Source organism: Nelumbo lutea, chromosome 8 (genome assembly GCF_056320005.1).
Source record: "Nelumbo lutea isolate HS-2025 chromosome 8, American lotus-T2T, whole genome shotgun sequence".
In the NCBI taxonomy this organism is placed as follows: domain Eukaryota; kingdom Viridiplantae; phylum Streptophyta; class Magnoliopsida; order Proteales; family Nelumbonaceae; genus Nelumbo; species Nelumbo lutea.
The window spans coordinates 8,174,724-8,192,978 of NC_142691.1; the positions used below are offsets into that span (position 1 = coordinate 8,174,724).

Sequence of the window (18,255 nt, forward strand, 5' to 3'; positions counted from 1 at the left end):
CAATTGGATGGTCACATCCACTCATTTGCCAAAGAAACAAAAGCTGTGGGTGTGTGGGTGGAGAGGGATCAGAATATAATTTTATATGTTTTTCATACAGATTATGATTCTTGCTTTCCATCATTGTCATCTCTGTTGATAAGAATCCCAACCTCAACATGATATACACTACAAGTAATATCAGGTTTGATTGGAATCAATAATGAACAGTGAATAATATTACAAGTGAAAGTGATATGCCGATAAATATCAGTTCCTCATCTAGAGTTAGAGTTGTGCTGACCCAAGAATAATGTAGAATAATTTCTTCCATTTCTTCGCCAAAAGAAAATGCTGTCTAGTTCTAGGGTAAGGCTGTGTTTGTTTTCATTTCTGTTTCCACCTGAAACTGGATACGACCTGAACTGAATTAATCACCTATTTTTGTTTTAAAAAAGAAAGAATTATTCACCTATCAAGATCTGACACGTAGCATTAACTTTTAAAGATGGAGTCGACAAAGATGCTAACTCACCACTTGGATAAGCCAGCACATCTTCTGTGACTGATTACAAGCACCTGCTCAGGTCGACAAGGACACTAGCTGAGCCGAGATATTTAAGTGGCAATGATCGAGCATACAACCAACACACACCACTTGGCGATAGTATGATTAGGCATGACCACACTGACTCGATTACTATCATACTTATACAAGAAAATGGGTTCCCCCTGGCTCACATACCTTAACCCATCGGTCTAATACTCTAAGACACACCCAACACTCACACCTCACATACTTGGGTCAATCACACCTCATCTCTCCTTCCACCTCACCTACTTCTTCCTCTTGTTACTCTTATCCATACTAACTTAATCCGACTTTGAGTTTTATTGATTTGGGCATCATCAGAAACATTTTGGGTTGGTCAGTATAAATTGATATAGAACTGTTATTCAATGATGTTTATAGTTAAAACAGGTATACCTTAAAAATGCTTGTGTGGGAGGCTGTTTATAGAAATGTCAAATTGATGCTTCTTGACCAAAGGGGGTAAAGCCTAACCAATATTAACTGAACTGAAGTGACTCATGTGATGTGACAACGCAAGAATACACAAGCAACAACAATATTAAAGATCAATGGTTCAAAGTTTGAGAGAGAGGAGAGGGGAATGCTAATAAAATTTGTTTATTTTTTAGAAGTTTTCTTGCTCCTTACCTTATCTATTTATTTATTTTTTGGTTTCACTACAAACTTCATCAAATATTTGTGTGTGTCATAGACTCATCACAGTGCAATTAATCAATTGCAATGCTTAATAAAATATTTGTATGTTTCACTACAAACTTCATCAAATATTTGTATGTGTCATAGACTCATCTATGGCTCACATTATACCAATGAAAAATTGCTATGCTTATTACTTAATTAAGCAATTGTTCTGCTTCCAATTCACAAAGGTATTGGTATCGAGTCCTAACTCCTAAGGCATCCCCTGTAAAGAGGAAGTACAGGGTCAAATTGTGGAAGGCAGGCTGTCCACGTTGTGTGCCAGTGGGTCCTGTTTGTATCCTGTTACTAATCCCACTAACCCACCACTAATTAGGTATAGCATACAGCACCCTGACCCCTATGGGGTTAAGGTCACATCAAGGATACCGAAAAAAAGCAACGGTCTATTAATGTGCTCTTTTTATTTTATTTTGTCACTATCATCTTATTCCATCAAGAGGTGAAAGGTCCATTCTATGTTGGTTTAAATTACTGTGTCATATCACTCAGCTTTATTGAATTCCATGAGTATTGAAGACGAAGAAATTAAGATTGTTAGTGACTGTTTTCAATACCAAGGTTATTTAGTTTTTGAGCTAAAATAAGTAAAAATAATTAATATAGGAGGATGTAATATAACTGTCTGGAAAGGTGAGATCAAGTTTCCCACATCAAAGAATTACCTTCTCGTGGGACCTTCTTGACAAGCAACCTTCTCTTATCAAAAACTCTGTTCAGGAATAATTCGGAAACATGTGGGCATTAATGAGATCATCCAAAAGTTTATTTTGAGGTTGCCTTCTTATTTTTGCTCATCTTTGACAGAAAGTCTTGCTGCAGCATTGATTCTGCTCATCTCTGTAAAAAATCTCATTGTGTGGTACACATCAATGAGAAAAGCATCCGCTAAATCAGAAGCTTTTACAGCTCCCTCTACTAAAAACACTGTCCAAATTAGTTGAATTGAACATGATTTCCTCATAGGAAACAGAGAGGCAGAGGAAGGGATTGAGAAACTAAAAAGACAGCAACTCAGTAACATCAACAACAATGTAAATCTCCATAGGCACAACTTTCAAATTAACAAAAAATCTGCCTCTGGCTTGCCCATTGTAGTTAGAGTTCGTAATGCTAAATGGAAAAGGCTCACTGTGTCCAAATTAAATGAACAAAACAGAAACACATATGCATACGGCTACAATAAAGTACACATGTATGTATCCATTTACATGCATCAAATTCATACTGGATGCTACAAACAAAAACATGCACAACAATATCTATAAAATTTGGGCAAAATATTTATCAAAGTAAATAGGTAATCAATATCAATGTTTATTGATTATGGTTAGCTACTATATAATAAATAATATGCATATGACATACTGATGCCTGTGGATCTAAAATCCTATGGCTTTGGACTTAAAACTGAACTGAGGTGGAGGCACATTTCCAGAAGAGAATGAATTTTTAGGACAATTAGCAAGGGCCTTGATTCTTGAAAGATCCCAAAGAATCAGGGTTTCTTTTGTTACACATTAAGACATAAGGATTTCTTTTCTTAATCTTACTTCTGGCACATAAATAGCCATATAGCCACTTTATTTCTGCTAAAGAATCTGCTATTTGCACTGCAACTTTCTTTGCTCTCAAGGAATTAGATTCATATCTTATGACAGTATGACCACACTCATCTTCCCTTTTGTAGGTGAGATTCCAAGGAGCTATAATAATTAGCATAACAAGGCTCTGTACATGCCTTTCCTTCCCCCTATCAATTCTATGTTCTTTCTCTTTCCATCCTTTTTTTTTCTGTGAGGGAAACCATCACTCTAGTTTCTCCCTTATACAAAGTCCATACTTTGAGTTGTCCCACGTAACAATGTTTTAAAACACAGAGGCGTAAGCCTCCCAAACACAAAGAGGCATAAGCCTCCCTGAGAGGAGGGGGATGAGGAGGAAGAAGAGGAAGGAGGATCTCATTTTTCTTTATTTTTAATAAAAATCTCACGTCAGTGTTGACAATGGTACTTAAAGAGCCAATAATCTTGTTAAAATGGAAAGCCCAAAGTTGGTATTGGCTATCTGTGATTTTGGGAGGGGTCAACTGGATATGGACCTAACATTCAGCATTTTTCTCACACAAAGCCACAAAGTGACTTCTTTTAAGACCTCAAACCCATGTTGTCATGCTTGTCATCCAGAAATTTTGTCATTGCACCAAGCAATGGCCTCTACTAAACCAAACATTCTTGTTCAGTTCATGGACTCCAGAAATATCTCAAATACTGCAACAGCTTCCAGGGCATGTATGTAGAGGCGAGATGGAATTAATGATTGTCTATAACCGTACAAAAAGAGAATGTGGAGGCATGATGAAAACTAGAATAGATGCTCAGGCAAGTGAACTAATCCTCCACAAAGAACAGGCAGGCATCTAGACCTATATTACCAGACCATCACAGTAGCTCCATATCATATCTAATATATATACACACTAAAGTAATGATTTCAAGGCAAATCTCCCTATAGTCAGACATGCGGCTCATTTACATTCAGACATCTGTCATTCCAAAGATTTAAACAAAATGGATACATGTCAAATTTTGATTAGTGGTAGTTCACGAACAGAGCCCACTAGACATGTGCCAAATTCTAATTAGTGGTAGTTCAAGAAAAGAGCCAACTAACATGGAGAGTGGAGCCTACCACCATGTAGAGTTGTGAGAAGTGGGAATCTCCCACTTTCAATCATTTCCTAAAAAAAAAAAAAAGGAAACTGTGTTATTAATTAATGTTAACTATTAAACTAATTAATTAATTCTAGCTATTATTACTTCTAATTAATTAATTACAACTATTAATTACTAATAATAATTATTGTTAATTACTAATTAATTACTGTTAATTATTTCTAATTAATTAATTCCAAGTATTAATTACTAATAATAATTACTCACTGATAATAATTAATTACTGAAAATTATTTCTTATAATAATTACTGATAATTTATTACTCACAATAGTGCTCATTATTAAATCGAAATGATGATTAATTAATGACAATTAATAAATATTTTCATAATGGTATTAATAATTCGGAAATAATCATTTTATATTTATATTAACTCATATTAATTATTTAAAAAATAATAATAATGCTAACTATTATCAGAAATTATAATTCATACATTTATATGAAATAATTAATTATGTTATTATAAGTAGTTATAATTAATAAGATTATATTAGTTAATATAATTACATTATTATTATTGTTACAAGAAATTATAATTAATACTACTATTATCATTAATTCTTATTATTCTCCAATAAATACTTCATTTAGTGAAAGTTAAACTATATATTCAATATTGTTAAACTTAAAGAATTATAAAAGCAAATATTATTTTATGAATTAACTAAAAGTTGTATTTATAAAAAATTAATTACTTAATAATAATAATAATAATAGTAGTAGTAGTAGTAGTAGTAGTAGTAGTAGTAGTAGTAGTAGTAGTAGTAATAGTAGTAGTAGTAATAATAATACTTTAATATTACTGATTTCAGAATAAATACAAACATAATAAGAATATATTATTAGTTAATAATAATAATATGCTTATTATTATTACTGATTTTATAATTATTAATACACTATTAATCTATTAATAATACTAATTATTATTAAAAAATGTTAATAGAAAATTTTAATTACTTAAAAATGTTTTCTGAAGTTACCCATTTTAATTCGGATGGATAAATATTTTTCATTTGCAATGCTAACCATTTTATTTTACTCTTATTCAGTTTTTCAAAAGATAAAAAAAATAAATTAATGATATTTACCTATTTTTATCAAATTATGTATTTGTCAAGTTATTGTCATTGATGATGACGATGATGATGAGTCAACTTTTTGAAAGAGAGGAGTACTAATAATAATTAATGATTTCTAATTAATTAATTTCAGCTATTAATCACTAATAATATTAACTCACTGATAATAATTAATTATTGATAATATTTTCTTATAATAATTAGTGCTAATACTTAATTACTAATATTAAACAATTACTGATAATATTTCTCATTATTAATTTGGAATGATAATTAATAACTATTTTCACAATAGTAATTAATAATTCGAAAATAATCATTTTATATTTATATTAACTCATATTAATTATTTTGAAAATAAATATTTAATGTTACTTATTTATATTATAATTATTATGAGAAATTATAATTCATACATTTATATTAAATAATTAATTATATTATTATTATCACTAATTATAATCAATGCTTATATAAATTAATATAATTATAGATTTATATTATTATTATCAATAAATATAATTAATTATAACTGAAATAACGATTTCTGATAAAAATTAATTACTGATTATAATTACTTACTGATAATTAATTCCTTAATTATAACAATGATAATTATTACTTTGGAATGTTAATTAATTAATGATAATTAATAAGTATTTTAATACTATTAATTATTAATCAGGATAAAATAATTTTATATTTATATTAATTCATATTAATTATTTTATAAATATATAATTAGTGTTACTTATTTACATTATTATTATAAGTAATTATAATTAAACTATTATTATTCTCCAATAAATATTTCATTTGGTTAAAGTTAAATTATGACCTTTCAATTATCCATTATTTTTAAACTAAAAAGAAATATAAAAGCAATTATTATTTCAGGAATTTACTAAAAATCATAATTATAACAATTAATTATTTCATAATAATAATAATAATTTAATATTACTGATTTCGAAATCAATACACACATAATAAGAATATATTATTAGTAAATAATAGTAATAATAATATACTTATTATTATTATTATTGATTTCATAATTATTAATATATTATGAATCTATGTTATTCGATAAAGACATGGAATAAAAAATATTCGAATTGCTACTAAATGAATGATCTAAAAATCTATGAGTATTCTGATTGACTTGAATTTGACACATCAACATGCCCAAAATTATAATTTCAGCCTACATTTCCTATTTCTATCTCCTAGTTCGCATAATTCAAACAAAGCATTATGTTATGTACATGTTTCCCTACCTTTTTCCTAAAGATAAATTCTAGCCAGTCTACGTACACAGTGGGGAGCCTAGACTTAAAATCCATAACCATGATCGACAATAAGAAGCGTTGCCACCAAACTTGGAGGTGACTTCCATACTTAGGATGGTCCCATTATTCTCCTTTCTTTCATGTTTTCTCTGTTGGATGGGCTTTGGAGTTCTGATTAAATTATTAATTGATTGTAGTGATACATGATTATTTGATTGTAGTCATATATTTTTCTTCTCTTACTTCAAAGGATGGATGCATTTGCAAATATTGTTTAGCATGGATTGTTTTTCTTAGCAGCTCTTTGAATGATTTTTTTCTTCTTTGCCTCTTTGAATGGATATCATTTAAATGCTTTTTATCCATTCATATGTCCCTAAATATTAAGTAGTATTGGTGATATTTTTATAAACATCCATCTAATTTTACTATTTTATAAATAGATTAATGATTTTAAAGTTATTGATACTTTTTGGGGGTGGGTTGCTCAACAGGACATTGATTTTTTATTGTTAAATAGTAAATTTCAAATTAAATGATACTGTAGTTGCCCCTTACTTAGTATGGGGTCATTGTCTAGATAAAACATGGTAAGTCTCTTAAATCAAATAAATAGACTATCCTAAATGTCTATTATAACTAATTAAAAATAAAATAATTCAAATTAAATCAAATAATTACTTGCTGAAAATTACTGAATTAAGTAAATAATAATAACAATCAATTATTTATAGAAACAATAATAGTAATAATAATAATAATAATAATAATAATAATAATAATAATAATCAAGTGCTTAATTAAGTAAATAATAAAAAACAAAATAACAATCATCAATTATCATTAATGTTTATTCAAAGCATGCCCCATAATAATTACTGAATACAATAATTAAACCTTAAATAAGAATCGATATTTATTAACAGTCATTAAAATTGTTAAGCCAAATCATTAATGTTTATTCTTAAATTCAAAATATGAATTAACAAATCTATTATATAATAATTTTAGTCGATTGGAAAATAATTATTTAAATAATTACAAATTTAGCTAATATTATTACTATATAAAAAATAAATTAAATACTAAAATAAATTAATAATAAAAATGATTAAATTAAAGTAATAAATGGTTCAAGTTGAATTTAGTGACCCGTATAATTTTACGGATTTGACATATAAGGGTCAATTTATGTGAACCCGTAGACTGTATGAGTGTCTTAAAAAATGACAGCTTATAAACAATAATAAAAATTGGTAATAAAAATCATTAATGTTTATTCATATATATATGTATAACTTCCACGTATTTGCATGCAATAGGTGCAGAATATTCAAAATTATTTTAAAATTTGAAATTTATAGAAAATCTTGAAAAATAATATCAGATAAAAAAATGGTAGCATGAGATTCAATCCATTTACATTAAATCGTATGGTCAGTATGGAATAACGAAAAGATCTAGAATAGTCATGATTCCAGGTGATTTTAATGAAAAAAAAAATACCATTTTTTCTTTAAGCACATCCCGGACAGGGGAAAGGTAAAAAAGGAATATCATACTTAAAAGGATACTACATTCTTCTAATTATTGTTTGGTATATATATTTAACGTCAAAATTCTGGTGGGATATGATACATTAGTGCTGATATGATCGCACCCAATTTTCCAAATTTTAGATGCATGAAGAACTGTTTTTCGTTTGGTTTCAGCAATTCCATAACTAGCTGTATGACACCCTTGAAACAAATTGAAATATAAATATTTCATCATTACATGAATATGAAAATGAGTAGATGGATTTATCAAAGTTACCAAGTTAGACACCTTTAGAGAATATCATATATGTATTATATTGGTTTCTTTTTTCATCTTTTGATTAAAAAAAAAAAAAGTTACCTATTAAGAAGAGCTGAAGAGGGTATGAGAAGTATCAGTCCTGACAAGGCTAAAAACTAAACACATGGAAGAACCGTACACCAAGCAATCAACCAGCAGCACTATGGAAGGAAATATCAGATTTCACTGTTCGCCAAGTCTCTAGCAAGGATATGGATACATCTGTAGATTATTTTCTAAAATCCTTAAATCTGAATTCCCACCAAACCATGACATTGTAAATTTCTTCTCTGAATAGAAAAGTTTACTTTTTTAATATTAAAAATCAGGAAATATCACTTGTTGAATCTTTTGGTTCAAAGGCTCAGTTTGAAAGGAGGACAAATACAAATATGTAGAGTGCAAATACTTGAATATGGAAATAGGGCTACATTACGGAGGGAAAAGTCCTTCCATTAATAAAACTGGTAGAACTTCTTTCCATTATTTTTCTTCTTCTCCATTTTGATCTTCATTTTAACAAACCGTGTTGCTACTTGCTCTGTTTTATGATTTCTAGTGAAGCAGCAACCAACATGTTCAGAAAGAAATTGTTCCGGCACAACACACTGAGGAAGTCATAACTATTTTGCTTACCTCCTCCTCCTTACGAATGACAGCACCGCTGGTTTCCTCACTAAAAACACTTGGCCGCATAGTCATGGGTTGGCTTTGGAATGGACAAATGAACTCAATTATGCCGCATTGCATTTGAGGGCGGCAATGTGAGCTTGACATCTTTACATTATGCTCTTAAGCTCAAGGGGCGATCATGGGCCTGGCTGAGCCGGGCATCTGTGACTCTGTTTCTACTTTGTATTGTATGTGTGCGTGTAATAAATAAATAAATATAAATTAGATTTGTTAAGTCAAAGCTAAATAATATAAAAGGTCATTTATTAAAATACCTCGTGTAATTTTATTGATTTACTAAAATATATCTTATAGTTTATATTTTACTAAAATACCTCTTATAATTTGTAATGGATTTAATTAATCTTCTATTATATGACAGTGAAAAAATGGTAGTATCGATCTTAATGTTCATTTAAATAAATTTAATCAAAAATAAATAAAAATATTATTTTTTTCTTAATAAAACACAGCCAACCACTCTATTGTTCACTGCCTTGCTGTAATATATATAGATTGCAGGCTGGACCAGGCTATGCCTGAATACCAAACCTAAGCCTAAACCTGGAATTTCCAGGCTGGGCTTGAGATGATCACCTCAATACAAGGCTTGAAATGGTCTCCTCAATGCAAGTCGAACCAAGTTGTTTGCTGAGGAGACTGATTTGTCCCTGGGCACCAACAGGGGTCAAAAGGTTAGAAGTTATCAACTACCTGTTTAACCGACCTACCAAACATTCTTGAAGATTAAATGGGTAGTTGATTCCTCTATTAGAGTTATGCTGGGTGGTTCTAAGTTCTAACTTCTAATCCTTGTTGGTGTTCAGGGACAAATCAATCAATCTCCTCAACAAACAACTCGGTTAGACCAGCATTCGCCTTCAGTTGAACATTTTGATGTTATCTTGAATGCGATGGTGGGGGGTGGGGGGGAACTTTTTACTATAAACTCTGCGCTGGAGCTTGCTGTTCAGAAAAATTGGCGTCCTGTTTTGTTTTGATTTTGTCTGACGCCAATACTATAGTATATTTTCTTTCTTTAGGAACTCTTCTCTACCCTGGTTTGCTGGGGATTGGACTGATTCCATAAACTCTTTACCTCTTACCTCTTTTTGTTAAAGTTTCTTTTATGTTTGTTCCTCGTAGGTTTAATATGGCCGCTCACTGTTTGCCCAGCCCAGGTGGCTAAGAACCTTTCTTCTGCTTCTATTTGTGGGATATTCCTCGTTTCCATCTGCTTGTATAGTTGGTCCTCTTCTTTTGTTAATAGATCTTTGTTTATCATCAAAAAAATATATGTTGGGCCCTACACACGGTTAAAGGAAGCTAAAATTCTGTACACAAAAGCAACAAGATGGTGGTTTCTATTCCGTCTTGTTTTATCTCTCAAAAGCAATTATTTCAACAACTTAGCAATAGCAGCAATAACATGGAAGCGAGTCTTTGAGAGTACTTCTAACATAATTGCTTTGCTATCATTAATAAAGATACAGCTAAAAAGAAGACAAACAGAGAAGTAGATGGTATTGTTCTGAAATTCAAAGAAGAGAAATCCATGTCATAAAAGCGAACAATGAAATTAGTAGGTAATTGCAGACTCGAGAAGCCGCTCAAAAAGAAACACCTTCAATTGACATTGGAGAGCATTTACAACATGTACAATTAATGGCAGTATTGACACACGGATATATAACTGCCCTACCCAAAATAAAATAAGGATTGATAATTCATACATATACAACTGCAAATTAGGGGGGAAACATATTGAACAAGGAAAGACCAACACAACCCCATTAACATTACATCTCTACAATGCAATACTGACAAGCAGGTTGGTCCTCCTTGGACAAGTTCTATGTTCCATGTTGTTCCAAAGAAGAGAGAAACCACCCTGTCATAGAAAGTTGGAACAAAAATAATAAAAGCTTGAGCCTTCACGTCAGTATCTTCCATCCGACAAAAATTTTCATATAAAAATTAGGCCATTGTATCCAAATAGAGTCGGCAAAAACCAGTGGAGAGCACAGAGAAATGGATGCTACCAGATACACAGCCTTCATTGCACCATAAGCTGCATTTTTGTCCACATCTCTAAACATAACTTTTGCCCACGATGAATCTTTTCCAGACTAAATTTTAATGCCAACACAGAAAATGGTAAAAAATAAGACAATAACATTTCTTGTGGCTTTAAAGCTTTCGACTCAAAAAGTATTTTGTTCAAGTCATTTTGGCAAGAAAGAAAACAAGAAAAAAAAAATGTATGTTTTCATGGCTCAAAGCTCTTTGATGACTTAGGATTTTTTTTTTTTGTTTCTATGCTCTCTCCTTTTTCTATTTTTTTTTTCTTTTCATATTTTAGGACTGAATGAAGGTAGGACTGAGATCTTCAAAAAAACCCAAAACACAAACTGAGAAAAAGGGATTAAGGATTTCTTTTCAGGAAAAAGAAATGGTTCAGTACCTTTATCCCCATCCACCTCCAAGGATCAAACCAAATAAAACTAAGGATTGATTTAGCGTATTGCAGTAACAGACCAAATTTTGGCTGTTACAAACAGAGCACCAGTACCCCATCACAACTGGACGGATGAGAATGTTGAAGTCCATCACCAATCAGCTATACAGATTAAGCAATAACCGCAAGCGGCAATGCTATGATATCCACATGGTGCTCTCTCCATGGTTTCACTATTGAATCACTAGATCATCCATCAGCAATAATCTTATGATGACCTTACCCTTAATCCAGAAAGAATTTGGATTGTTGCAAAGAGGGACTTGGGAAGAATTATCCCCCATCCTTCTCATTGTCTCTGCTGGCGCTTCCTCTTTGATTTTAAATCGACAACAATGACTGAAATGTTATCAGAGCTGTTTTTCCTGAAAGCTATGTCAGTAAGATGGTCAGCAACAGCTTGTGCTGGTGGTGATGAACTTCCATCAGCTGTTGCACACCTGCGACGCCACCTTAATATTTGACGAGCCACCTCCCCGACCTCATCATTGGACATCACATCCCAAAGCCCATCACTTGCCACTATCAAACATTCATCATCTTCGCTTCTTGTCATGAAAGTAACTTCAGGTACTGGAATGATCCATGGCCGTAAATACCGATCTCCTGAAACACAAATACAGTCAGTAAGCAATAGTGCCACAAAAGGTGCATGGGACAAATTACATGAGAAAGAAAAACCATTTGTTTAATGACACATTTAAAATCAGTTCAACAGAACTTGCTCCTAATGAGACCCAAGCTTTTTTTCTGTGATTAAAAAAAAAAAATCGATCTAATCAGTGATATATGATTTCTACCAAAGCATTCAGTTCAAAATAGTCAATCAGATCAGCGAAAAATGAGTATCCATTCATAACATAGCTTAGTAACATAAATATCACACCTTTCTGACTAAAAATATGAATATTCAACAAGAGAACTTGTAAGACCTGAACATCATAAAATGCCTTTCACTTAATAAATAAGCACAAGGAAGATGCCCCTGTTACAAACCAAGACAACAAATAATACTTATAATAAAAAAAAAACAATTTTTGTTGATAAATAAAAAAAATCTTGGCCTGTCAAGGAACCATTCAACCTAAAAGCTTAAGCTATTAGATAAGGTCCCTAAATAGGTTTTTATTCTCTAATATGCCTCCTCACGTAGAAGCTTATTGGGCTTGAAGCATGGACAAGCACAGGCCCACCATACCTTGTCCTGGAGTTTAATTAATTATAATATGGTGCAACGGATCGAACACTAGACCACTTGGTCAAACAGACTTTGCTACCATCTCAAGGAGCAATTCAACCTAAAAGCCTGAGCTGTTAGGTGATGTCCTGAATGGGTTTTTATTCTCCAACACACCCCCTCATATGAAAGCCTATCGGGCTTGAAGTATGGACAAGCACAGGACCACCCATACTTTGTCCTGAAATCTAATTAATTATAATGGGGTGATGAGAATTGAATACTAGACCACTTGGTCAAACACAGTCTGATACCATGTCAAGGAACCATTCAACCTAAAAGCTTAAGCTGTTATATAAGGTCCCCTAGGTTTTTATTCTCTAACAAAGTCAACTTCATTTTTGGTAGGACTTTGCTAATAGATGCATCATTATCCTTTCAGAGTTGATGATGCTTTGACAAACTTGTTTTTATTACAATATTTTTGGTATTCCAACTACAGCATGTACGTTCTCATGTCAAAGAGAATGTATGCGTGAGGATCTTTAGAAAATCCATCAAATTCTGACAAACCATTTAATAATGATTAGTAAGCATAAATCTAGGATAGTTTTTAATATGTCAAATCACAAATACAACTATACAAGCACACACATATATACATATACAAGGCATCTCAAGGTGTGATGTATCTGCTCTATGCTTTCAGGAATGAACCTCAAGGATAAGCCTTGAGGTGTACATAAGAGGAATTTTCCTTGAACCTTGCCTCCAAAAAAAGCCTAAAGTTGGTTCAGTATACTGGAGAAGGCTCATGCTCAGGTTGATCATCTCAAATTAATCCCTAGGTCAGAGCAAGCGTTTTTTTTTCATAATAAATAGAACTCTGTTACAGAACAGGATAATACAAAAAAAACAAAAGGTGAAACAAGCACACCCTTGTAAGTAACTTCAAAATTTAAAAGTCTAGAATAAATTTCACCTTAAAGGGGAAACTGGACAATTTTGTGATTGCTCTAGTGACTAATATGTTATAAGCTGTGGTTGACATAACTAAACATAATTAATTTCAGTAATTTCTGAACACAACAGGCAAAAAGAAGTTGGGAATGTGGGGTAAAAAGAGAACCTATAGCTCGGGACATAGCAAGTACTCCAAATACCCTAGCACCATTCCAGTTTATGACTCTCCCCCCCCCTCCTTCAATCCTCACCAGTTCATCTTCTCTATCAGGCTGTAAAAACAAAAATGACAAATTGCATTTAGAGTTAGATTCAATGACATGAAGAAAGATGATGCAAGATCATTAAAAGTTAGTCAATCAGGATATATTGTATGATTGATAAAAAAATTCAGGATACATTGTATGTATTTATATATTTTCAATCCAATGACCAATAAGTCAAACCAAGTCGCATGAAATTTCATTGAAATAATAACAGAGTCCATAGAAAGGACTGAATAAAACTAAGTGGTTAAGAAAAGCAAATGTGTGGATTCTGGTCAATTGCAGTATTTTCAGGAAATCCAGTTTTCAGCCAACATCCGAGGCATTTATCCCCTATATGAGGTGAGACTGAAGGAATGGAAAACAATCCAAGAGAAACAGAAATATGCATAGTTGAACGTGGAGATCTTGATAAATAATACATTTAATTTAAAGGTAATCAACATCCATATGGGAAAAAAGCAAGATCCATTAAAAAACTAAAAAAAAAAGTTAGAGATGTCTAGTATAACCTTGTGATCAACAGTTAAAGGGATGGCTTGAGTGCCTCGACAAAGCACCGCCCTTGAGTCACCGCAGTTGGAGGAAATAATCTGACACCCTGATACAGCTACTGCTATAGCAGTTGATCCAACTATTTCTGGCGCTATTGCTTCTGTCACCACCTCATTGTCAGCCCTCTCAAAACCACTATAAAATGCTGCTTCCCACCTCTTACGCCACTCATCCCCACCACCTCCTAGCTTGTCCCATTCCTCTGCTACTACTTCATGGATCCGCTCAGAACAAAATTTGGCCACCTATCAATAAAACAAAGTGCACTAATGTTGGCAATCCATTTGTGGGATTCAAATTGCCTACAAGTAATGTCACTTAGAAACAGGATCAATGAGGACAGACTATTGCAAGGCATGCCATTTGAAACCAACTACTTATCAAAAGAAGTGATTCACCACTGTACAAGTTCAGAAATGGCTGTAAATGCACCCAATGTTGGTCCCAACTATTTGGTAGGGTTAGACTCGATAAAGTCCTAACCTTTGGCATTTTGATTGCACAAAGTGGTCGTTCTCAAACTCGAACCCGCATTCTCACACTTGCCAGCCTGAGATTTTACCATTACACCATGTAATGGCCCCTTCAGTAATGACTGTAAAATGAACCCAAAACTAGCAATCTAAAAATGGCCTAAATTTCCTAGACCGTGTTGTGAATCCATGGATCTGTCATCAAATAAGACTCCCCTTAAAAACCACCAATTTGTCATCAAAATTCAAAGGTTTCAACTGCATGGTCTCGCATGAGAATGCTTACATTGAATTATTTTGAAAGAAGCAAAGTGGAAAAATGCCAACATGGGGTTGACCAATAGAGGTTTAATAAATGGAGACCTACAAATCTTTAATCCATTATATACACAGAGGCATGCATACAAGATACAACGATCTACAGAATTACAGAAGTCCATATTAATACAAAACATAGGGAGCATAATGTGCAATTTCCCAAAATTTGCTAATACAACCCATGAAGTATCCAATTTAAGGTGTCCGAAATACCAAAAGGAATTTTCATGATTATAAAATTTCATCATCATCTAAGCCTTGTCTCAATTATATGGGATCAGCTACATTAATCCTCAATTTAGGCACGGCCTAAATGCAACCGAGGTGATGCAAATACCAATCCTGAATTTAGACATGGCCTAAGTATCAAACAATCCCCACGCCACCCACACACAGATCACAGATCACAGAAAAAATAAAAAAAGAAAAGGAATAATGAAAAGGAAAATTAAAAAAAAAAAAAAAGTACAAGACTCCAAGCCCCAGAACCACCATAACCTCAGCTAAATTTAATTGAGTTCATGATGCAAGAAAAATGCTTTCAGAATAAAAGAGTCAAAGCTGTCAACGGCCAGACTGAGATTCACACAACACCACACCCCATCCCTGAATTTGCACGAGGCTACCTCATATGCCAATCCAACGGTTGACAGATTAAAAGCATGTGGTCATGATAGTTTCAAATTACTTTCACCGAACACACCGTCAGAAAAGTCACTTTTTTTTTCTAGCGGAGCGATTTCGGAGGAGGAAAGGCATAAGCATGCATCAATGTCATGCTATTTCTCCTTCTTTTCTTTTTTGCTTTCTGTTTTGCTTTTCGGTTAACCATGAGGCCATGACCACGCCAATGTTGTTTCAGGACTCATGACTCGTCAGGAGAGGAGAATATACCCGCCCCACAGGCCACAACAGAACATCAGTCATCCCTTTTCTCATTCTGTGTACCCTTTTAGGCCTTAGCCTACACTACAGACTACACTTACACAGATGACAGATGCACTGATGCACACACATGCTCCCCTCTTCCCACTCCCCATCCCCAGTAATCGGAAGGGTGGCGCCGCGACCTAGCTTGTGCGGGGCCCACTCGTTTGGACCAATCAGAACCGTGACATATCCCCATCTACATATAGTGACATCATTCAAAAACTACTGACATCACAGCCTGAAATTACACGTGTCCCATATGGAATAGGACCGGACACTACAATAAATAAAGTTTCCTGATATGGAGTTTGTTTTCTTTTAGAGACCACTGTTTGTGTGCAACGTGTCCTTTCTCTGTCATAACAATTTTTTTTTAAATATATCCATTCATTCAGGACTTTTTGTTGCTTATAAGGCGAGAATTTAATTTTCTCGCAGTATCTCACAAGATAAAGCCGATCTGCTCACGGGAGTTGGAGTACCTCAGTTTCTCGTGAGATTATGGTCGTGTTTCTTCTCATTAAAAAGAAACAAAAAAAAAGCTTTTTTATTCTTCTCCTATTATTATTATTAGGGTATTATGAAAAAGAAAATATTAAAGAAAAAGAAAATAAAATAAGAAACCTGGGAGCCTCCATGACCGTCGTAGACGCCGAAGAAATGGACGGGCGAGATCTCGCCGGAGTTTCTAGAACCGGAGGCCGTACAACCGCCAACATGATCGCATGTGCAAGACATAAAACCAGGAATAACGGCGACGGCATCCTCCATCTCTCTCCGCCTCCCAATGATGGAAGTGAAGCCCCACGTTATTCCTTTGTTCTTCCTCCCCACGCACCTCTCCCTCGCCATCAGCGTCACCGAGAACTCCTCTCCTCCTATGTTGCTGTCATCGCATGGAGCAGGGCAAACCAGCCTCGGCACTACTGCCTCTGCGACGACTGCGGTCGGAATCTCGCCGGAGCTGCCACCACCGCCGGAGATGTCGCTGGAGCTAGTGGTGCTTCTACTGTCTTCTGTCCCCAAGAGTGAAGATACGCCGGAATCATTCGATGCCACGTCGAATTCCCGGTGAGATCCGACTGGATGGAGATCTTCGTCGTCCAACGGATCCATCTTCCTCTCGAAACCCTCACATTCACCAAAGCAGTCAATCTGATATTAGATAGCGTGGAGAGAGAGGGAGACAGGAGTGTGTGCGGACTAAGGACAATCAGGGCAGGCCGACAAGGAGAGAGAAAGAGAGGAGGAGAGAGAGAGAAAGAGAGAGCGGGGAGGAGAGAGGAGAGAAAAAGAAGGAAGAGAGAGCGAAGGAGGGGCGACGATGGGATAAAAGGGAGAGGAAGTTAAGCAGAAAAGTGACACGTGTGAATAGATATGAGTAAGATGGCACACGTATCCGTAGTGTGAACAGGAAAAGCAGTTTTGATTTCAGTCGTACTCAGCTACGTTCCGTGGTACCACCACGTGTCGATGCTTAGTCTGTGGATGCGAACCGTCACTTGAGCCACGGCTTTGGGAACTAGCTTATATGAAAGCGAAAACTAGGAATGAAGTCAGTCCATGATTCACCCGTGTTCACTAAGGACAAAATCCCACTCCTAACATCCCATTCGAATCTCATTATACCTTTACCTATGATAGTAAGTAACAACTAGGTTAAATCTTAATACTAAACATTGTTGGTTAAAATCAAAAAAATCGAATCGAAATTTTTGGTTTCGGTTTGTTTGGTTTCATTTTTTTTTGTTTTGGGTTTTTTATTCGGTTAGTTCGATTTTAAAAAATTTTGATTTTATTTTCGATTTTCAGGATTAGAAATTTGATTAATCAAAAAAATTGAATTAATCAAAATTTATTATATACATAATATAATATATATTATATAATATTAATATATATAATATACAGTAACATATACATATATTATAATATATATAAATATTAATATATATAGTATATAATATGTATTAATATAATATTAATAAAATTCGGTTTTAACCAAAATAATCGAATACAAAATTTGGTTTTGTTTTTTTGATAATTTAATAATTTGGTTTCAGTTCGGTTTTATATTTTATAAATTCGGTTTATTCGGAATAAACTGAATTCTCACCCCTATATTACATGTTGTGTGTCCACCGGCACTATTATACT

General features: G+C 33.4%; 1 protein-coding gene across 1 annotated transcript; it reads right to left on the reverse strand.

Annotated features, from left to right (window-relative positions):
* Positions 1-10,502: 10,502 nt before the first annotated feature.
* On the reverse strand, positions 10,503-17,421 carry LOC148842518 (putative protein phosphatase 2C 6). The gene is made up of 4 exons (XM_088959134.1): positions 16,723-17,421; positions 14,335-14,622; positions 13,723-13,828; positions 10,503-12,022 (listed from the first exon to the last, which is right to left on the reverse strand). Exons 1-4 carry the CDS (start codon positions 17,212-17,214, stop codon positions 11,706-11,708), a joined length of 1,203 nt encoding a protein of 400 aa, XP_088815260.1. The 5' UTR covers positions 17,215-17,421; the 3' UTR covers positions 10,503-11,705.
* Between the last annotated feature and the right edge of the window lie 834 nt (positions 17,422-18,255).